The sequence below is a fragment of the Molothrus aeneus genome, chromosome 1 (genome assembly GCF_037042795.1).
Source record: "Molothrus aeneus isolate 106 chromosome 1, BPBGC_Maene_1.0, whole genome shotgun sequence".
NCBI classification, from domain to species: Eukaryota; Metazoa; Chordata; class Aves; order Passeriformes; family Icteridae; genus Molothrus; species Molothrus aeneus.
The window spans coordinates 69827990-69847305 of NC_089646.1; the positions used below are offsets into that span (position 1 = coordinate 69827990).

A 19316-nucleotide genomic window follows, 5' to 3' on the forward strand; every position below is an offset into this window, starting at 1 on the left:
AACTCTCACAAGAGAGGCATGCACTCTTAATCTATTACTAATGTCTTCTTGAATCCTGTTAATATTTTTCATATTGTCTGCTTTGGTGAGCTCAGAGACTATATGTGAGGAATGAGCAAAAATTCCAGCTGATCCAAGGCATAAAGCTCTTAATGTTTAAGTTTCTCCTGCCCTGCAGATAATTACTGTCTTCTCTTTCACCCATCCAGCTGGGACATCAGACAATTTGGGGAACATCCAAGATGGGCATGAAGAACCATTTCCTGATTCATGACAAATACTGTAGATGTTTTTGACACAGAGATAATTCTTCTCAGGTTTTATTCAGCAACAACACTTCTCCTTCCCTACCCTCCCTCATTTTTCAAAAGTTGTTTATATCTACAAGGCTCAATTTCCCCTGCTATTGAATCATACAAGTTCTTCTTGAACACAAGGGAAGTATTAAGGATACTAAGAAACAATTAACAGTGTAAAAGATTTTTAAGTTCTGATGCAATCCGAATCATGGTTATGGGTTTTTTTTCTGGAATACAAAAATGAGACAAGAAGATACAGAAGCTAATCCTCAACATCACTCAACAAGCACTCCTCAGCATCATCATCATCACAGAGTAGCAATAATAGCAAAGGTCCCACCTATTCATGCCTCCCTCATGAAGTTGTTAATTTACAAATGATGACTCAAAAGGTGAGAGAGGGGAAAGGTGAAGGTTTATTTTTTTAAACAACCACTTCCAAACTTCCACCTCCTTTCAACTATTTTCCCTTTTGAGAGAAATAGCAAATGGTGAAGGCCAGGGACGAACAAAATCTCCTTGTTGACTTTTTTTGTGAGACTGAAGACCACTAGGACTAAATGGAAATAAAAAGTCTTGACTCCCTTAGAAAAGTACCTTTCTCCCCTCCAAATTAGGTTTTCCTTAGAAAAATCGAAGGGACAATTTTGATTTTTTTTTTTTTGTTAACAGAACATTTTTTACTTTTTTTTCCCCCCAGAGGTGAAGTCAAAACACCCCACATTTTCTAGGGGAATAAATTTCAGATAATTAAAGAAATTAAAAAAAAATGATAGATGCCTACTGTCATTTTTGGACTGTGAAACACCTGAAAAATCATGAAATGAAAGCTTTTGGAGACAAACCCCCACACCCTCCTCACTCCTAAGAACTTGCTATGCATTTATGCATGTCTCCTAACCTGGTCCAAATTGCCCTTTCACACTGTCCCTCAGAGAGACAACTGCACTCACTCTTATAACATCTCCAGCAGCACCAAACTCACAATTATAAATATTTTACAAGAGATGGCCCAGGACTTTGAGAATCAGTGGCTTAAAGTACTATCTTTCAAGAAGTAAAATATGATGTGCCATGGCATGCCCAGGCTGGAGACACCTATTTCCCCAGCAAACCCCTGACTGGAGGACTCCATGCTGAATGAATAAGGCTGATGTCAAGGCCTCTGCTGACCCAAGCCCAGCAGAAACCGCTATTGCCAACTCTACAACCATCTCATGGCTTCTCAGATGAAACACATGAACACTCTGGGGCTGTCATCTTCCTTTGTACACCCACTCACTCATAAAATAAAGTACAAACAGCTGAAGGCAAGCAAGCTCTGGCTAAGGCTGGAGAAATTAGACATGAAACTAGCCCTTAATTCCAGATTTACTGAAGGAAACCTTACCTCTGTCTCATATCCTCTGTATTCAAAAGCCATTTTTATTTTCATATAAATCATGTCATTTACTGTTCTCTGCTGCCATTCTAAAAACCTTGCAAGGGTTGAGTTGGCACAGCACACTCAAAAGAAAAGGTTACAATGATGTGGGAAATGCAGTCAAAATGAGAACAGTATTGTTAACATATTGCTTGACTTTAAAAAACCCGTTGTAAAATAAAAAAAACAGCATCTGAAAGTGAGACAGATCTTCAGACACTCTCCCATTTTTAAATCTGAACAGTAATCAGGTGTGTAAGTGACCTCAAGCACCTCTAACACCAAGGTCTTCAGAAAACCACGATGGGAACCGATTTGTGCTGAGCAACTCTGCCACTCTCACTGGAAACTCCAAAAGGTTGGACTTAACCAGCCTGAAGGTGGTCTGAACAAGAATTTGTCTCTTTCAAATGTCTGATCTCTCGTAGAAAATGGGGAATAGGCTGTAGGTGGTGGAGACTGCTGTCAGGAGGGAACACTTAGCAGTTGTGACAAATGTGCCTTGGTGCTGCCTGAGCCTGGACTTCTGTCATGGCTTTTGCCTCTCTCCCAACCTCGTGACTCCCCTTCAGAGGCTTTGCATTTCCCACATCTGTTGGAGTGTTTGTATGGGACAGGCATAGGACAGGCAGTGATAAGAAAACAAGGGTCCAAATGAGGGTGAGACAACAGAGAGAGATAACAAGGCGGAGGAGCAGGCCAAATGGCAGCCCAAGAGAAGGGGGAGGCAAGGGGATAAGAGGTGAGATAAAAAGAGACTTTCTGTGCATGAATAAACATGAATATGTGAAGAGGTGGCAGTAAGACCCCCCAATGCTAGGAAGTCAGAGAAGAATTACGGGCTGCAGCAGTTGATTAAAACTACAAACTGCATCAACTTGGTATAATTCCTTCTTGCCTGTGAAGCTACCCTAAGAGAACCTGACTAAAGAAATTGTCTTGAGCTATTTCAGCATCTCTGCTCCCAGGCAGTGTACAATGGGGCAGGCAAACGAGAATAATCAGCTGGCACCTCCTGAGCTCCCACAATGTTTGGGCTGGCCTTCTCAATTCCCATCACAGATAAATTGGTCTCCTTCATATTAAGATGCAGCAATGCACGTAAACACACTCTTGGCTACTAGTATGGAAACTGTCCTTGAAGTGAAGCACTTGCTTGGATGCCTGGCTGAATCAGGTAGGGTCTAATTAAGGAGGTAGACAGCCTTCTATCCTCATCCACCTCTCCCTCAGCCTTAATCCTCCAGTCACCTAAGTTTAATTTAAAAATCTGTTTCCAGGAGTTGAGCCCAGATCAGTCACATCCAAGATTGCCACTAATTGCTATGCGTCAACATCATTTAGAAAAATGAGCAATGAATCAAAACCACCAACCATTCTGCCTGGATGACAGCTTTATCTTTACACACCAGCTTTTCCATGGGGTTGCAATCTCTTTACCCACCCAGAATGGAAAATTGCATTGCCCAAAATCAGTTAGAGATTTCTTCAGCCAGTCTGAACACTTCCAAAGGAAAACGATTCATCTTGTAGACGAACATACGGCGTGACACCCAAAGTGCAAAAGCCAAGCTCTAACCTAGACCCCAGGAGGTAAGGACACCCTCTTCCTCTGGCTAGTCTTGTCAGATGGTTGTGGCATTAGAGGATGGGAAAGCAGACTCAGAGAGTCTCAGGAAGATCAATGAAGATGTGAAGGTCACAGATGACACATGGCTGGTTTCAAACCCTCAGGAATGACAGCAAAGAAAGAGGTGGTGAAAGGAGAAGAGCAACAGAGCCAGCTGTAGAAGTTGCCAGAGAAATGTTTTGTAGGAGGCACAGCAGAGGAGGAGCAGGATGACGCAAAGAGAAGCAACTGAGTAAAGCACAGTGTGTGAGCAGTGGTGTCCAGAGGGATTCCTTTACTGGATGTGCCGGTCTAATACTGATGTAATGAGCTAATTATGAGGCAAAAAGTCAGAATCTGTGTGGGAGGCCCGGAGGGGCACATACTAGGTATCTGCTCCTACTAGAAAGGAGGTAAGCTAGGGCTCCTGCTAAGAGTCTGTTAAGAGGATTAAACAAGACACAGAGCAAGACTGGACATGAGCCTGCTGAATCTTCTCCAGCTTGGTGACATATTGAGAGGAAAATTTGATTGCAATAATGATCTTCCTTTCCTCTAAGAAAGAACCAAAATGAACAAAATCAGGATGAGATAAAAAATACAGGAAGCTACCTGTTCAAGGATGGTGGCATCCCCTAGGAATGACAATGCCATCAGGCTCTCCCCCAGCTTTCCTGCTGCTTAACGGTATCACTCAAGCCATGCAGTCTGCTCTGCCATACGTGTTTCAGAGGCAGAAACACAGTGATGCTATTTTTCTACAAACCCTTTCTCTCATGCTTGCTGAGAAATATTTAAAATATGTTAAGTGCCTCTTAGATGCTATAGAGACAAGTTACTACTGATCATTATTTAACTTAGCTGAATTTGACATGTATATTTTCAGAGATACCTCTGAAATGCCTGATATGTAAGGCCTTAACTAAAACAAACAAACAATCTACTGCAGGTTTTATTGGCAGGAGAGACAAATAAAAGGAAGAGGATGGCAAAGCAATGCAGAGATAATGTTGAGATTAAAGTAAGGAACAATATAAACATTTTGGCTGAGACAGAAGCAAAGTCAGCTTGGAGAAGAATTAAGGACAGCGGAGGCAATAGTTTTCAGATGTTGACATTTTCAGAACAAGGAAGAAATAAAACAGATAAGAGAAGACTGTCAGTTTTATGACAGTTCACAACTTTACCTGACTGCTAGAGGAAAATAGACAGGAAAATAATCTGAAGATTATTCTTCCTTGAATGCTCCCATTTCATTTTCATGAGTATTAATAAAGGCCACATATTGACATTGATGAGCAAAAAGATCCTTGAGGAGGGGAAGCACGTGTTTCCTCATGTAGATATCTGAACAGTTTACAGTCACAGGCAGCTCTGAACTTAAGAGTAGGAAATGAAACTTGTATGAAAACTGAAGTGGAAGTGTGAGGCATTTAGGGGTTTGTGATCATGGTTTCATTAGATTCTAAATGCTCTTTAGGGCAGGAGCACTTAGAGGAGTTCAGAAATGTTTTTGACTTTAAGAAAGCTGACTTTGGGAGAATGTGATATGCCCCAAGGAATTTTTACTGGAATCCTATGAAACATGGGAAACACAGAGCTGAATTTTTAAAAAACATCTGAAGAGACTGAAATTTAAAGCCGTCCTGCTTAATTCCGAGGAGGAAAAAGGGTAACTGAGGCCAAACACAGTTAAGCAAAAATGCAAAGTTTAGTATAAGTGACACACATAGGACTTGGGAAGGACAATTTAGTATAAGTGACACACATAGGACTTTATATATATATAAATATATATCTCGTAAATATATATTTATATTTATATATTTCATTTATATCAGTACTAGAAAGAACTGGGAGAAAAATTGCTTAAGGCATATAACAAGAGGAAGAAGTCAGCAAGTTAGCATGTCCTTTTTTCCTTTGAAGAAGAGTAATAAGAGGCCAGATGACTACTTAAATATTAGCATCACATTGTGACAGAGTTTCCAGGCTTGCTTAAAGGAAGGAAATTTGCATTGATGATGTGTGCACGTCCTCAGAGTTACAGCCACGCCAGCCCGTAACAAATGTGATGCACGGATCCAACCTGCAGTTCCTATGCCAGGCAAGCTGTAGGACAACTGCAGAAACAGGTGGGAGAAAAGGTGAAGGCTTGTCTGTAACACATGCAGAATATTAGATTGGGAGAAAAAACAACATCTACACATGGCTGAAAGGCTTCTTTTATTTTCCCCTTTCAAACAGTGACATAAACTCCTAACTGAGAGATATATACATCTAAGTTCTGTGATGACAAGACAGACCAGTGAGACCTGGAGTTAATCTTCACTGTTGCAGGAAAATGCAATGAAATGAAGCAAGCACCTATAAAACTGTTAGCTTAATTTCTGCCATGCAAAAATAATAGAAGCACTTTAATTCAAACACCTTAATGGGCAAAATTTAATTAGAAGCAATTGTGCAATTCTTGGGGGGAAATTCAAGCATAAAATTAATAGTACTTGTCCTACTGAAAGATAAGAAAATTAAAGACAGACCCTAACTCTGTAAAAACTACCCAACTTCTGGGGTTGAGAGACCTGATGCATATGACATTATGTGCTGCAGGGCTGCTTGTTTCCAGCTCACCAAGCAGCTTATTGAATTTCAGTTTTAACTTTTGAAAAAAAATTAAAATTATTTTAACATTATTTTTGAGAATGCCAAGTAGATTATTTAAATCCAAGTACCCACTAAATTGCCTACGTACAATATGAATATTCTGACTGTAAGTAGAAAAGACTAGTGAGATAATTTCTGAAGTACCTACATTTCACAAGTGAGTAAACTGTACTGGAAATTGATCTTTACATGCCTAGAGCAGAAGGTGAATGTAAAGCATGACTTTTCTAGCCATGTGCTTAAAAAGCTTGCAAAATAAGTGAAAGCACCTTTTGTAGTGTTTCAAGTTCAGTATAGAAAGCAAACTTGCCATGAAGCTCCTGAGAAAATCGTTGATTTTAAGAAAGAAACAAACAAAAATTTTCCCCCAATCTTTGCAGCAGGTTAGCCTCCAAAAGCATTTAAAAAAGGGTCAGAAAATATACTGATAGGAATTTGATAAAAGCTGAAAGAAAGGATACTGATAGGTTTGCATTTGGCAAGACACAAGGAAGGAAGGAGAGAGACAGGCATTAGAAGCATTAACAGGAACAATTCCCAAGGCCAGTAAATATCAAGGGGCCCCACAGCAGTCAAAAGCAGAGTGAAGAGATTTAGAGCCAAGACATTGAAAGAGTCTACTTAGTTTGACCAGAAGACTGTCTCACATTTCAAGGTTTCTTCTTCAGTACAGCTAAGCTTTTCAATGGGAGGCCTTGACCCCAGGGATCACTAACTGAAGAAAACAAATTGTTTTCAAATGAATGTATTGGCACTGTCAGAACTGACTGTACACAAGATTAAATTATGTTTATTTTCAATTTCCAGAATACCATGTTAAATTTTAGAGAGACAGACAGACAGAAATGTTTCCAAATAAGACATGAGAATCTGAGCATCAAATTTTCTGTGTCAGCTGTGATTCAACAGCAGAATTGCTGTTAACTGAACTGCCTAAGCCTCCTCCCAAAATGTCAACCTGAGGCTTTCTTGCCTTTGGCAGCATTGGTGCAAGTGGCAGCAGGGGACACGTGCTGTCAGTCCATTGTAGTTATTTCATTGTTCTTCCTTGCTTTCTTGTGATGGATTGGGTTTTGTTCTAGTATTTTGAATTGCACATATGTGATTCCCAGAATGAAACAAACAGTAGTTTGCCTGCCTTTGACAAGGAATGGAACTCAAATTAGAATTTAAAAAAAAAAAAGGAGAAAGCGATTCTGGTTATCCATCCTGAGATGATCTAAAAATGAAACTGATGGCAGAAAAAAGATATCACATCTCTTCATAGAAGAGTTCCCTCAGAGTTCCTCTGCATGCTCCTTAGGACAAAGGTACTTCACTTTGTGCTTCTACCTTGATCGTACTTGAGCAGCTTCACAGCCTTCCTGGGTTCCACAGAACAGGAAGGAAGAACAGACAGGAACCAAGTCGGGACTGCACTAAAAGCAAGGCAAGATGAGGGTAGGGAAGATACAGATGGAGCCCTCATTCAAGGGAAGCTGTCCCATGAGAAAGCAGGTAATTTCAGATAAGCATCAGAAATCTCCTGTGGGTTTACACAGCCCTATTTCAAGCCCACATTCCACTCTGTATTTGAATTCCTCCCTATTCTCATGTATGGAGCCACTAGAAATGTTGAGTATTCAAGAGGGATGTGTGCTTATGCACCTTCCCAAAACAGTAATTATAATAAGCTGAATTTAAAATCCAGAAACTGTGTTCCCAGAGGGAGACCAATAGGGACAAAGAGGAGGAGAAACACAGGCAGCACTATTTCAGCAGAAAACATCTGAGCACATGAAGAGGACTTCCAAAGAGCTACATACTAATCATGAATTTTGAGGAGTGAATATGTACTTGCTAGTAAGACGTAGGACAAAGCGGGACAGTGGGTCTCACAAAGCACAGACTTGTTGGGTCAAGTGTCCTTTTCCTGTTTCACAAGTCCTTTTGTCTCTGTCCTCCTTATCACCCTGACACCTTACCACAGCACAGAATGACAGACAGCTCTTAATGACTTCCTAGCATTTGATTCTGATACACAGGTCCAGCCCTTTTTAACAAACATGAATGTCTCTATTCCCTTCTGAATTTCAGTTTTAGAACCCATGCCCACTTCCAAGCAGCAGCCCCCTACTCCCACCCTGCAATCTGTGTCAACAGCACAAAGGTGCTCTTGTCACCCCCGTGCTTGAATCACACAGCTCTTCTGAATGGGCACACTGACAGATGATGCTATGTCAGCAGCCAGTGGGGCTTGTGTCACCTTCCCCAGGAGAGGAGAAATCCTCTCCTGGGTACACCCACTCCCAAATAGCACAATTGAGGCTACTGTTCCCTGTGTCCTGAAACCAGACTTCAAACTGTACCTTCTCTGTGCATTGCCACCATCCTGCCTGACCTGGAAATACTACTAGTTTTTTCCTTCTCCCAGAATCTTCACTAGGTGATTGGAGCAGAGGGTTTAGGGATTTGGTCCAGCCAGCAGCACGTGCTGGCTTAGCAGATTTCACTGAGGCATTCCTGGGAGTAAAGATATGTTCTGCAAATGGGCATTTGCTGAGTGGGACCCCCCAAAGCACACGAGCACATCTAAACCAGAATTTTGCAGCACCCACAGTTACCCCACCCAATGTAAGCTGGACAGGGGACACTCAGTGGCTGGAGCTGAAACACTACCGCGAAAACACAGAGGGTGGAACTTTATAACCAAACCCATCCGTGCCCTCCTTCTGCTTTTCCTGCTTGCAGCTGGAGAAGAGATGCCCATATTCCCATTCACAAGGAGCTGGTTTATGCTTTGTTTTGTTTCCCATATGATGTTTTAGCCCCTCAGCCCCTGCCTCTCCCACTCGGGAGGGTGACCAAAGAGGAGCAGCATCCCTGTGCGAGGGCCACCCGCTCCTCCCGCCTGCTCCTTGTTTCTTCCCAGGTAGCTGGCTGTGAGGGGCCAGCAAGCAGGTTAATTTAGAGCTCTAAAAGCTGGCAGCAGGAGTGCAATTAACCCGTTTTCACAGACTGCTGGCCAAATGCAGCAATTTATTGGCTGAGTGATTGGATTATTCGTTTGCAAAGCTAAGAGAGGGCATTTTCTTACCACTTCAGTTGGCCTGTAGTACTTGTGATTGACTGTCACATGAATCTTGCCAGTTTCTTTGCATCGTCCCACTTCATTCTCATTCTTCCCTTCCCACCTGTAAAGAAGATAAACATTTAATCAACCCATAATTACTTTAGTGCTCTGATCTTACCAACATTTGGCAGGCTTTCATTTACTTGAGGCTGGTGTCAATTCTCCCTGCAGGACAGTACAAACTCATTAGCTAAAGGAACAAAGGGAGAGTTTAGACTTGAATAGAGTAACAATGGCTTTTGAAGTCTTTGTTTTGGTTTTTGATTCAGTGGAAGGTCTAAAATACAGGACTTCCAAATTAAACACATAATGCTAAGGGAAAATAAAATGCCCTGATTTCAGAATGTCTCATGTATCTGTAAATAAATATGACAGTGAGGTTTTTCATTTGTGGATTGGTTCAAAGCTGTTTTCTTAAAATACTTTTAATTCTTGTATTTTGGCCAATACTTTCAGGAACTCTTTAATCTGTTAATTTTACAGATGTGAAGCTCTGTTTGAATAGCATTAAGCTGCATAATTTAATTTGTGCTTAACTAGAAAAAAACAAAACAAAAACAGTTCTTGGGTTTTCGGTCCTACCTCGACATGGCACTCCACATACATGTATTGTAAATTCTACTTGCTACCTGTGAGCTGAAAGCCAGCTCCCTCAGTACAAATTAGATTCATATGTGTTGAACAGCCTGCAATTTGCTGCAATTCATGTGATCTGGTTGCGCTGTGAACTATTTTCTTAGGGACTGTCCTGGTTTCAGGAGCAGCAGAAGAGGAATGGTTTGGTGGGTGAACAGCTCTGCCTTTGGGGAGGTCAGGCTGCAGCCTGGAAGCCTGGGGACAGTGCTCCCACTCCAAGTAAATGCTTCAGATAACATGTGTAGGAATGTACATCAGTGCATCAAATGTTATCCCCTGAATGCACAAAATCCAGAGTTATGATTGAAATTCTATCCTCTCTTTGCATTTTGCTTTTAAGTATATATATGTACCATGGGGCTCTGAAGCCGCTTGGCTTAAGAATGTGATGATGAAATTCTCTAGCTTTTTTTATGTTTAAGTAAAATCTATATAAATTAAATCAGCACTGTGATTTAGGCTATTTAGCCTCAGTCACCAGCAAGGAAATAAAAGCACCCCTAGCGTCCCACTTACTGATTTTTCTCCCAGCTCTCAGATATGTATATTTGTCACAGATATGAATTCTCCTTGGTCCCCTGCCCCCTCAGGCTCCTAGAAGAATTTAATTCTTTGACAATCTCAGCCTTCATTTAGGAGTTTCTAGCCCTGAGGGCTAAGGAGGAAAGTCTGAAAATGTGACCTCTGTGTACCCATGAAGGTTTAAACACTGAAAGGCAGAAGGAAATACCAAATATGCATTATTGCAAGTTCTTAAATCTCACAAATTTTTAAACACAGCTCATGACTTTTGAATGACTAGCAAAGCCTGTAGGATGCTTGATACAGTGAACATTTGACATTGAAATAATGTCCTACAGATAACAGTGAAGTCAGCTGTTAACAGGGCATGCCATGATGCCAAAGACGATTTATAATTTAAATTTTCTTCCTTCTTTTTTCTTTTGCAGTTGCTCTGTTGTGAGCCTGAACTGCAAAGTTTTCATTCAGAAGCCAAAACTAACATTAGTCCCTCCCTTTACAGGGCAGAGGGTAAAAATGTGCAGGACTCAAATGAGCTTAATAGAAAACCAACCATCACCAGTTAAACAACAGGAAGCTCTTAGATCAGGAGACGTCAGTTGTTGTTGGAGGTCACTGAGCAGAGAACCCCATTTAACACCCAAAAGGCTCCAGAAGGCTCAGCCAGCCAGCAAAGACTCACTTAATGTCGCTATCAAAGTTATATAACAATAGAAATAGCTTGAGGAGAAATCTCCACCCGTTTTGTTCAGCCCAGTAATGTGAAAAGTTCACAAGGAGGAAAAAAAAAAAAGAAGTGCTTCTCATTGTGAACAAAGTAGCATTTGATAGCTGCGCTTCTAACTACTCCTGGCACCTCGATGCTCACAGCTGGGATCGTTACACAGCTGATAAAAGGGACTGTGTGGGGGGCCAGCCTGACACCAGGACCAAGACATCCATTTTGCCAACCAACTCCCCCTCCCCACTCCCTCAAACCACAAGGCAAGAGAAAAAAACCACACCGAAGCCATCCTTCATTTATAGCCAAGTTGCAGTCAGAATTTTTGACTGGAAAATATCATGCCAAATTATCCTGAAGCATCAGCATGGTGGAAGGGGGCATGGGGAACCCTCATGTTGTGCTGCGGTTTCAGCTAGCTCCAGCCACAAAGACTACCCAGCTTGCTGCTCTGCAGGGCAGATGCCCACACAGGCACCAAAACAGCCTTGTGTAAATTGGGGAAAACACAATGGATCCCTGGCTGGAGAAAGTTTGGCTCATGAGGACTGGGCTAAATTTATAGAGAATAGGGAGTGGATCCCTGCAAGCCCAGCTGGTGCCACAGCCCAGAGCTCCCACGCAGACACCCACTGGCCTGGTGCAGGCTTTGCACAGAACACTGCTCCTCGAGCCTCTGCAGCGAGGCCACTGCCTGCCCCACGCTGCCTGGCTTCACCCTCCCACTGAGGCAAGGGATGGGCTTCCTGTCACAGCTGGTGGCCTCAGCCATGTGCCAGCATATCCTGCACCTGGAGAAGGATGGGTGAGACCATGGAACTGCTCCTGACAAAGCAGGTTTGATACCCTTTGCATCTACATTGCCATGTTGAGTGCCTCGCTGATGGAGATGGGTGCTTTGGGATTGCTTGGGGTGATGGTCAATGGTCAGCCATGGTGTTTCGTGGGAAATTCCATATATCTTACCCCTGAAATCAAAATATTTGTCACAAATGCAATTTGGAAAAATACCTGATTTCAGGTCAGATGGACTGTTTTGTTTATTTCCTAACCTCCACTTAAAGACAGAATAACTTAAGTTAGAATTTTTTAAGCCATTCTGAAAGAAAGAAAGAAAAAAAAATCCATTCTGAAAATGTAAAAGCCTCTCTTTTAGATATTATTAATATAATTTGTGTCAGGCTAACACTAATGGAACTTACTGAAACTAAACTTTACTGAAACTAAAACTTCCATAATGCTTTGATTTTCTGCTGCTATCAAATGCATGAGCAGGTTTACTTGCTTGAAAAGTTCTTCACACCAAGAGCTTTTAAACTCTGGATTTACAGTGGGATGGATTGCATTTAATTTATGGCTAATTTCATATCTATTATCATTAACATATTCCTATTATTATCAGTGCTGATGAATGCTTCTTTGGCTTTTTTTTTTTGGAGGTTCCAATTATTTTTCATTTCCTATAACTATTCAGTTAGAGAGCAAGTTTCAAGCAATGAAAATTCCCAGAGGTATAGAAGATTTTATGAGGATGAAAAGCTGGGGTACCCACCTGGTAGGGTGTGAGGTGGGCAGGAAAGAAAACAGGGGAGCCAGGATAATTGAAGAGGGGTGGGAATAGCACTGCAAATGGACCAAATGGTCTGGCTGTAACTGACGAGGAAATAAGTCAAAGTACATATATTTTTGAGGTGGTGAAGAAATCAAATAAAAATGAAAATTGTTACAGAAGCAGAGGTAAACTGAACAAGTATATGCATTTCATCTCCTTGCTTGATCTTTACATAAAAACAGAATCCATAGCATTAAAAAAAATATTCAAAACCACTAAAGGCTACAGGTGCTCAGCTTCTTTATGAAAAATAAAACTATTACAATCACCTTTATAATAAAATAAATGCCAATAGAAAATATTTTAACATTTGAAACTGAACAGTAAATTAAATAAAAATAAAATTTTATGAAGAATTTGCTTTTCCTCCACAGGAATGATATAGCATTTGTGTAAGTTTCAGATCAGTGGCCTGATTTCTACTACACAGAATATTAAGCCAAAGCACTTAATTCTGTCCTGGCACATTATAAATAGCAAAACTGACACCATATAACAGACCATTAATATCTTTTTGAGGGTAGTCTTTTGTTGGGAAGCTTTAAACATGACTCTTCATATGTTCCTTTGCCACCAACTCCACCACCAACCTTGCCAGCAGATCTGAAACATCAAAGTAATCATAGATACTGGGATTGCTTAACCATGACCTTGTGCTTAAATCAAAAGCATGCTACCATAAAGGAATGTATTAATTTTTTTTTCAAAAGCTCTGATGAATCAGGTAGTAATTTTTTTTTACTAGTCCAATAGTATGTTGCATAATAATTGCTACTCCCCATACTACAAGATGATTAAAAAATACATGCTAGGCTTCCTATTTTTTGTTTGGTTTTTTTAAAATTCATTCCAATTAATTGGAAGCCTTTGGAAGCCCTGTCCCTTTACTCCAATTTGTGAAAGTTGGTGTTGGGAAAAAAAATGTTTTCTCAAAGAATATTAATGCTTCTGTGAAAATTGAAGCATTATGGAAAGAAAATTTTAGTTTCAAGTAAGCTCCATTAGTATTAGCCTGACACAAAATTATATTAATAATATCTAAAAGAGAGGCTTTTTCATTTTAAGAATGGATTTTTTTTCTTTCTTCAGAGTGGCTTAAAAAATTCTAACTTAAGTTATCCTGTCTTTAAGTGGAGGTTAGGAAAAAAACAAAGAAATCCATCTGACCTGAAATCAAGTATTTTTCCAAATTGCATTTGTGACAAATATTTTAATTTCAGGGGTGGGATATATGGAATTTCCCATGAAACACCATATTTCATTCTTGTCTAGTCTCTCTATTGGAGAAACTCTCATATCTCCTATGTAGTCAGATAATTAAGACTATTATAGCCTTCAAGCCTTAATTTCCATTCAGAAAGAGTTATTGCGTCTGCTTGCAGATAAAGCCTTGTATCAATGAGGAAGTAATGAGGGCCTGCTCAGCCGAAGGAATTAATTCTCCAGTTGAGGTGGGTTAAATGCCCCCTGAAATATATACTCTTTTTTGAGAATGATGACAAAGCTGGTGAAATCCTAAATGAGGACTCTTTTTGTGAGGGTTCACCCAGGCCAGCATTCTTCACTGATATGGCTGGGTTCCTTTCCGCTACCTCTCTTCAAAATGCCTCCAGTTGCTGTATGAGATTCTGCTCCCTTCCTCTTCATCTGAAAGCTTTTCATTTTATTTTCTGATTTAAATATAACACACAGCACTGACCAGCCAGCAATTTTTGGTGGGCAAAAGCCAGATCTGGAAGTAGCAGCTGTTTTGCTGATGACTGCTGATGGCTTCTCCTCCATGTCCCACATGCTTTCCATTCTTACAGCAATCCTTCAAATCTCATGTGTTTCTGTAACTCAGCTTTCCATTTTAAGATAAAAAGAAAAAAACAAACAAACAAAAAACCCCCATCAAACTAACCAGAAAAACTCTCCTCCCTCAGTTCAATCTCAGTTCAACCCTCACTGTCACTGAAGAGGCCACAGGAGTTCACCTCAGAAGACCTTATAGCTTATCTGCAAACTTCCCGTTTTTAGGCTGATCTTTTATAAGACCAACTAGTATGTTAGTCAAGATAAGATTTGTATGTGGAACCAAATGACTACAGTAAAATATTTGGTTTTTTCTGAACTAATTCTGATCCTGGAAGCAATGAATATTTCTGTAACAAATGTGCACGCATTTTTATGTTAATAAAAACCACAATAAATCTTTCTGTAGCTTGAACAGGTTTTCTTTTTTTCTTTTTCTTTTTCTGTTGTTTTTTTTTGTTTGTTTGTTTGTTTTTTTTTTTTTTTAGTTTCCACATTTGCAGACAGGAGTCTTTGTAGCAGTCTGCAAAGAACTCTGAGTGCTGTAGTGGTTTCAGGCTATCTTTGCAATCCTGTTCTAATTTAATAAGATTAATGGCAGAAAATTAGTCAAGACAAGCGTTTGCCTGTTTCGTTTACCCTGCTGAAGTTCAAATTATAGGCGGGAAGTGTTTCCCCCAAGTACCACTTAATTAGTAATAGGCAGAAGGGAAAGTAAAAGAAAAAAAAATGTAATCCTTACAGGGGAAAAATATTTGTAGCTATGAGGCTTTCCTGTTAGTACAAAGGACTGAATTTGAATGATTCAGAGGACTATATAAATATAATTTGAAATTTCTCCCTTGAAAAAAAAATAAGAAGAAAACACCCACCCCAGGTAGATAAACTTCCATGAACACTTTGCAGTCATTTCAGAGAGAGAATCAGTCCCATTGCAGCTGTACATTTCATTAGTTACAAAAATGTAGTAAAGTTTCTCTCTTTCTTGTTTTGGCTAGAAGACATAGTCCTGACATGTGCTAATGACTGGCTAGGACAGAATATTATGTTATGTTCTTGGAAAGACTTTTTAGGCTGTCCTGGATTTTCAGCTGTACAAGTTAATGTGAATTGTTAGGAAGACAAAAATCCCTAAAAAAATAAAATAAATATTTTTAGTTGGTTGATGAGGCAGCCAGGATCTCTTTTTTCCTGTTCTCTACTGCAGTATCATGATGTGACAGCTAAGATTTTCATTTGCAACTTTCCTTGACAAAGCACAAAGTAGGGGTAGTTAAGAGCCCCTGCACATGTGCCAGTTTTCTCAGATGTGGTTTGAACTCTGCCAGCTTTTGTTTGCCATGACATCTATCCTAGACATTTACTCCATCATTTCATCAATGTAAAGGCTGCTGGAAATCTCTCAGATAAGTTTTTGAGGTTGAAAAATTTCAGAAAATCTTGCAATCCTGCAAAAAAAAAACCCAGAAACCTCAGATAACTCAACCAAACTTTGAGGAACAGTAACAGGAAGAAGGGAGCCATCCTTGTGGGAACTTGTTTAGCTGTTGCACTCTGGTTCATTGGTTCTTAGGTGCCCCATAAACTGAAAAGTAACAGATCAATGGGACTCACCAGTGGGGTCTCACAATGCTAAAAGGGAGGATTTTTCTGCCAGGCTACTCCCTGAAGGAGATATATTCAAACTGGAGGAGGTGGGAATAGAAATTCATTGGGGCTTTCAAAGAAAGGTTGCCAGACAGAGGTTACCAGACAGCTGGCCAAGGACCATGTGTGTGTGCTACAAAAGCATGGGTCAGGCTGACACCTGGAAAAACTATGGAGGTTCTTAACAAAACTTCCCAAATCCTGAGGAATATTTTACATTTAGTGCAATTTGAAAGATGAGCAATGGCTACAGGATGAGTAGTGGGTGTGTTGTAATGTTATTCTCGCCTTGGGAGCAGGGGGAAAGGTTTATCTGAACAGGCTACATGCAAAATGTTCAGAGTTACACCACTGTCAAAATGATCAGCAACAAAATTATCACTAGCACTTAAAATGTCACCTCAGTCACCATATGTATAGTTATTTATATATCACCTGTAAATGGCTTAGGAATTAAAAATTTATTCACAGGAAAGAAAAACTTAGAAGAGCCAAGGGGAATAGAAAACCAAGCCTGCATTTCTAAAGCAATTTATGTTCCTAAAATTCCATGTCAGTAGGTGTCATGTGAGTTCTTACACAATTTTTGCAAATTGCTGCTATTGATTAGTAATAAGAAAACGCAATTGTGTCTTCGTACACACAAAATACCTGCTCTCCTTGACATTTGGAGTTATATTGTAAAGTTTTTTTCAGACATCAGATTGTGACTGATTCAGTTGAAATACTGACTGCATTAAATATCAACATAAATGATACACAGTCTACCATATAGGACACAAAATTTTGAGTGTTAGGAACAACTAAATCTGAAGTATTCCTTTAATATCCCCTCTATAGCAGAAGCAACTAATAGAAGTACTTCCACTTTTATTTCTGGCCTTGTTATTTTCTTAAGGTTTTCTTGAGGACTTAATTTGCCTTCTGAAAAACTCATGCTGATTTGTCACTCTTGGGAAATGCTGAGACTTCTTAGACCAACACCAAAGCAGGGAGTTCAGTTTTAAACTAAAGGATAAATTTAGTGACATCAAAAGAAATAGTGATGTGGGGAACATCTACAAATAAAGACTTTCAGCTAGGTACTGACCTTTACATATCAGACTCTAATTGTAGGTAATCAAAATAAAAAAATTGAAAGAGTTGTTCACCAAACATTTATTGTTGCTTTGACAAATAATATTAGACAGGGACATGGTAGTTCTCCAAATCACTAGAATTCTTACTCATATGGAGCAGTTGAATCTGCAGCATTTTCCTATCCATTCTTATTAGGTAGAATTAACTTATAAACACAAGAAACTAAACTATAAAAAGAGAAGAAAAATTAAGAAAGACAAAGCAATTATTAGAGCTCCTACTATTTCCCCTTTAGACTTTCAAACCTTAGTACTCTAAAGGTATATGAGACAATGTGTGATTACTGGGACATCTTGCAATCAAGAGATGTGAAAAACATTGAGAGAAACTTATTCCCCAAACGGAGCTTTTGGGTTAGAAATACTATTTATATGGTCTCTCTCTCCCTCATCAGAATTTTTTTTTTCTGGAAGTTGATGCCAAAAATTGAAACCAGACTAAAAACTCATTGAGGAGAAAATGTTATTACCTCCCCAGCCACCCACTGGCTGTTCAAATAATATTGTATATATCTGTGCACTTCTGCATATTTATTGAATTTGTCAAGTTTTTGTTCCCAAGTAAAACTTATTGGCCCTGTCAAAAGTTCACCAGCTGCACAAGTGACTTTGATGGCCTGAGGAACAGCCCTGGCGCTAGCGTCATGGAAGAGCCTGTGGCTTTCCTCTCCCTTTTCCAGCTGAGATTGGTATGTTGATGCATGGGGCCCAGAGAAGATACAGAAGGAGGGAAATTGAAAAAATAATAAACAATAAAAATATAAATTACAGAAAGCGCTCACCAAGCCATCCTGGTTTTATTATACGGCCTTGGGAAGGAATTTTGTATTTTCAATCAAACTATGTGGAATATGCATTGTAAACATTCTGCACCCACTGCTCAACATTTCTACGGCTTAGTAGAAGAAGAGCTGATAGGAATGTGGAGCGGTTTGCTACATGAGCCATGCAGTGTGACTGATGGGCTGTCACCTGGAAAGAACAGGGCTGATGGGTGTCACCTCCTCTTCAGATGGTAGAGGGTGGGAGCAGGACTGTGGGGATCTGGGGCACAGAACAGAGAATTGGACAGAAAAGCCCCTCTTGCAGGAAGGTGATGAGCAGCACCCTGGTACTAACATCTTTGGAGGGGCTTCCCTACCCCAAGACAGGAAGAACAAAGAATGAAGGCTTTGATAAAAAAAATTAGATTAACCCATCCATCTTTCTATCATGATCTAGGGGGCAACACTAGACATATCTGCTGTGGCAGTCATTCATGCATGGAAGGTCTCATATGTTACAAGTAGAAAGTGGGCGGGGGGGGGGGGAAAGAAGAATGTAGACAAAAAATACTCTGTTTTGTCCCAGTAAATATGAGAGGCTGGAAATGTTGAACCTGTGGCTACTCTCTCCTCCTCATACTTACACAATGGTTTTCCCAATGTGCTTAAATGACTTTTCCACAAATTCACGGACACTGTGGACCTCCCCAGTGGCTATGACAAAGTCCTCAGGCTCATCCGTTTGCAACATCAACCACATGGCCTGCAGAAAGATAAACAAAGTCAGATTCAGTGCACATGTAAGTGGCCTCTTTGGTACATGATATTGTATTACCGCATTTTTGATTTGGAAATAACTACACGTACATACACATACCCTAGGCTGGGGAAATTAGCACTTTCTTTACACAGTGGCTATTAACCAGTTCAGTGCAACTCTGAAAAGAGTTCAATTATTTCTTATTACAGAAAACAGTGCTGTATTTGATTTTCAATTTGTTTCACAGCAGGAGTTTCTGCAGGGGAGACTTTAATATGTTTACTTTTGAACACTGAGACTTGGTTTAGTGCTCATAAGCATGGATTCACTTGTTTAAAGCACTGCATGAATTGACATTGATATGGGGAAAAGATCAAAATTTTGTAATGTTTCAGTCCAGAGTGCTGTTGTCTGTCTGCTACAGAATGATGTCAAACTCACTGAAGCATGAAAATATGGGTCATTTCAGCTGCTTCTTCTGCCACATTTGTTTTGCCTAAGCTGAGATTTTAATTAAGAGTAAGTATTTAAAAAGGTATTTAACCAATTTAATCTGGTTTTCCTGCTGAATATGTGTTCAATGTTAATATTAAAGTACGGTAGAAGAAACTTTT

The 19316-nt window shown here is 39.9% G+C and overlaps 1 protein-coding gene across 1 annotated transcript in view; it reads right to left on the reverse strand.

Moving 5' to 3' along the window:
* The window catches only part of GMDS (GDP-mannose 4,6-dehydratase), a 409153-nt gene that overhangs the window by 64589 nt on the left and 325248 nt on the right, over positions 1 to 19316 (reverse strand). The window contains exons 8-9 of the mRNA XM_066545549.1: positions 18587 to 18705; positions 9072 to 9168 (exon numbers count right to left, since the gene is read on the reverse strand). Coding sequence (XP_066401646.1) covers positions 9072 to 9168; positions 18587 to 18705 — 216 coding nt within the window. The remainder of the gene's footprint in view (positions 1 to 9071; positions 9169 to 18586; positions 18706 to 19316) is intronic.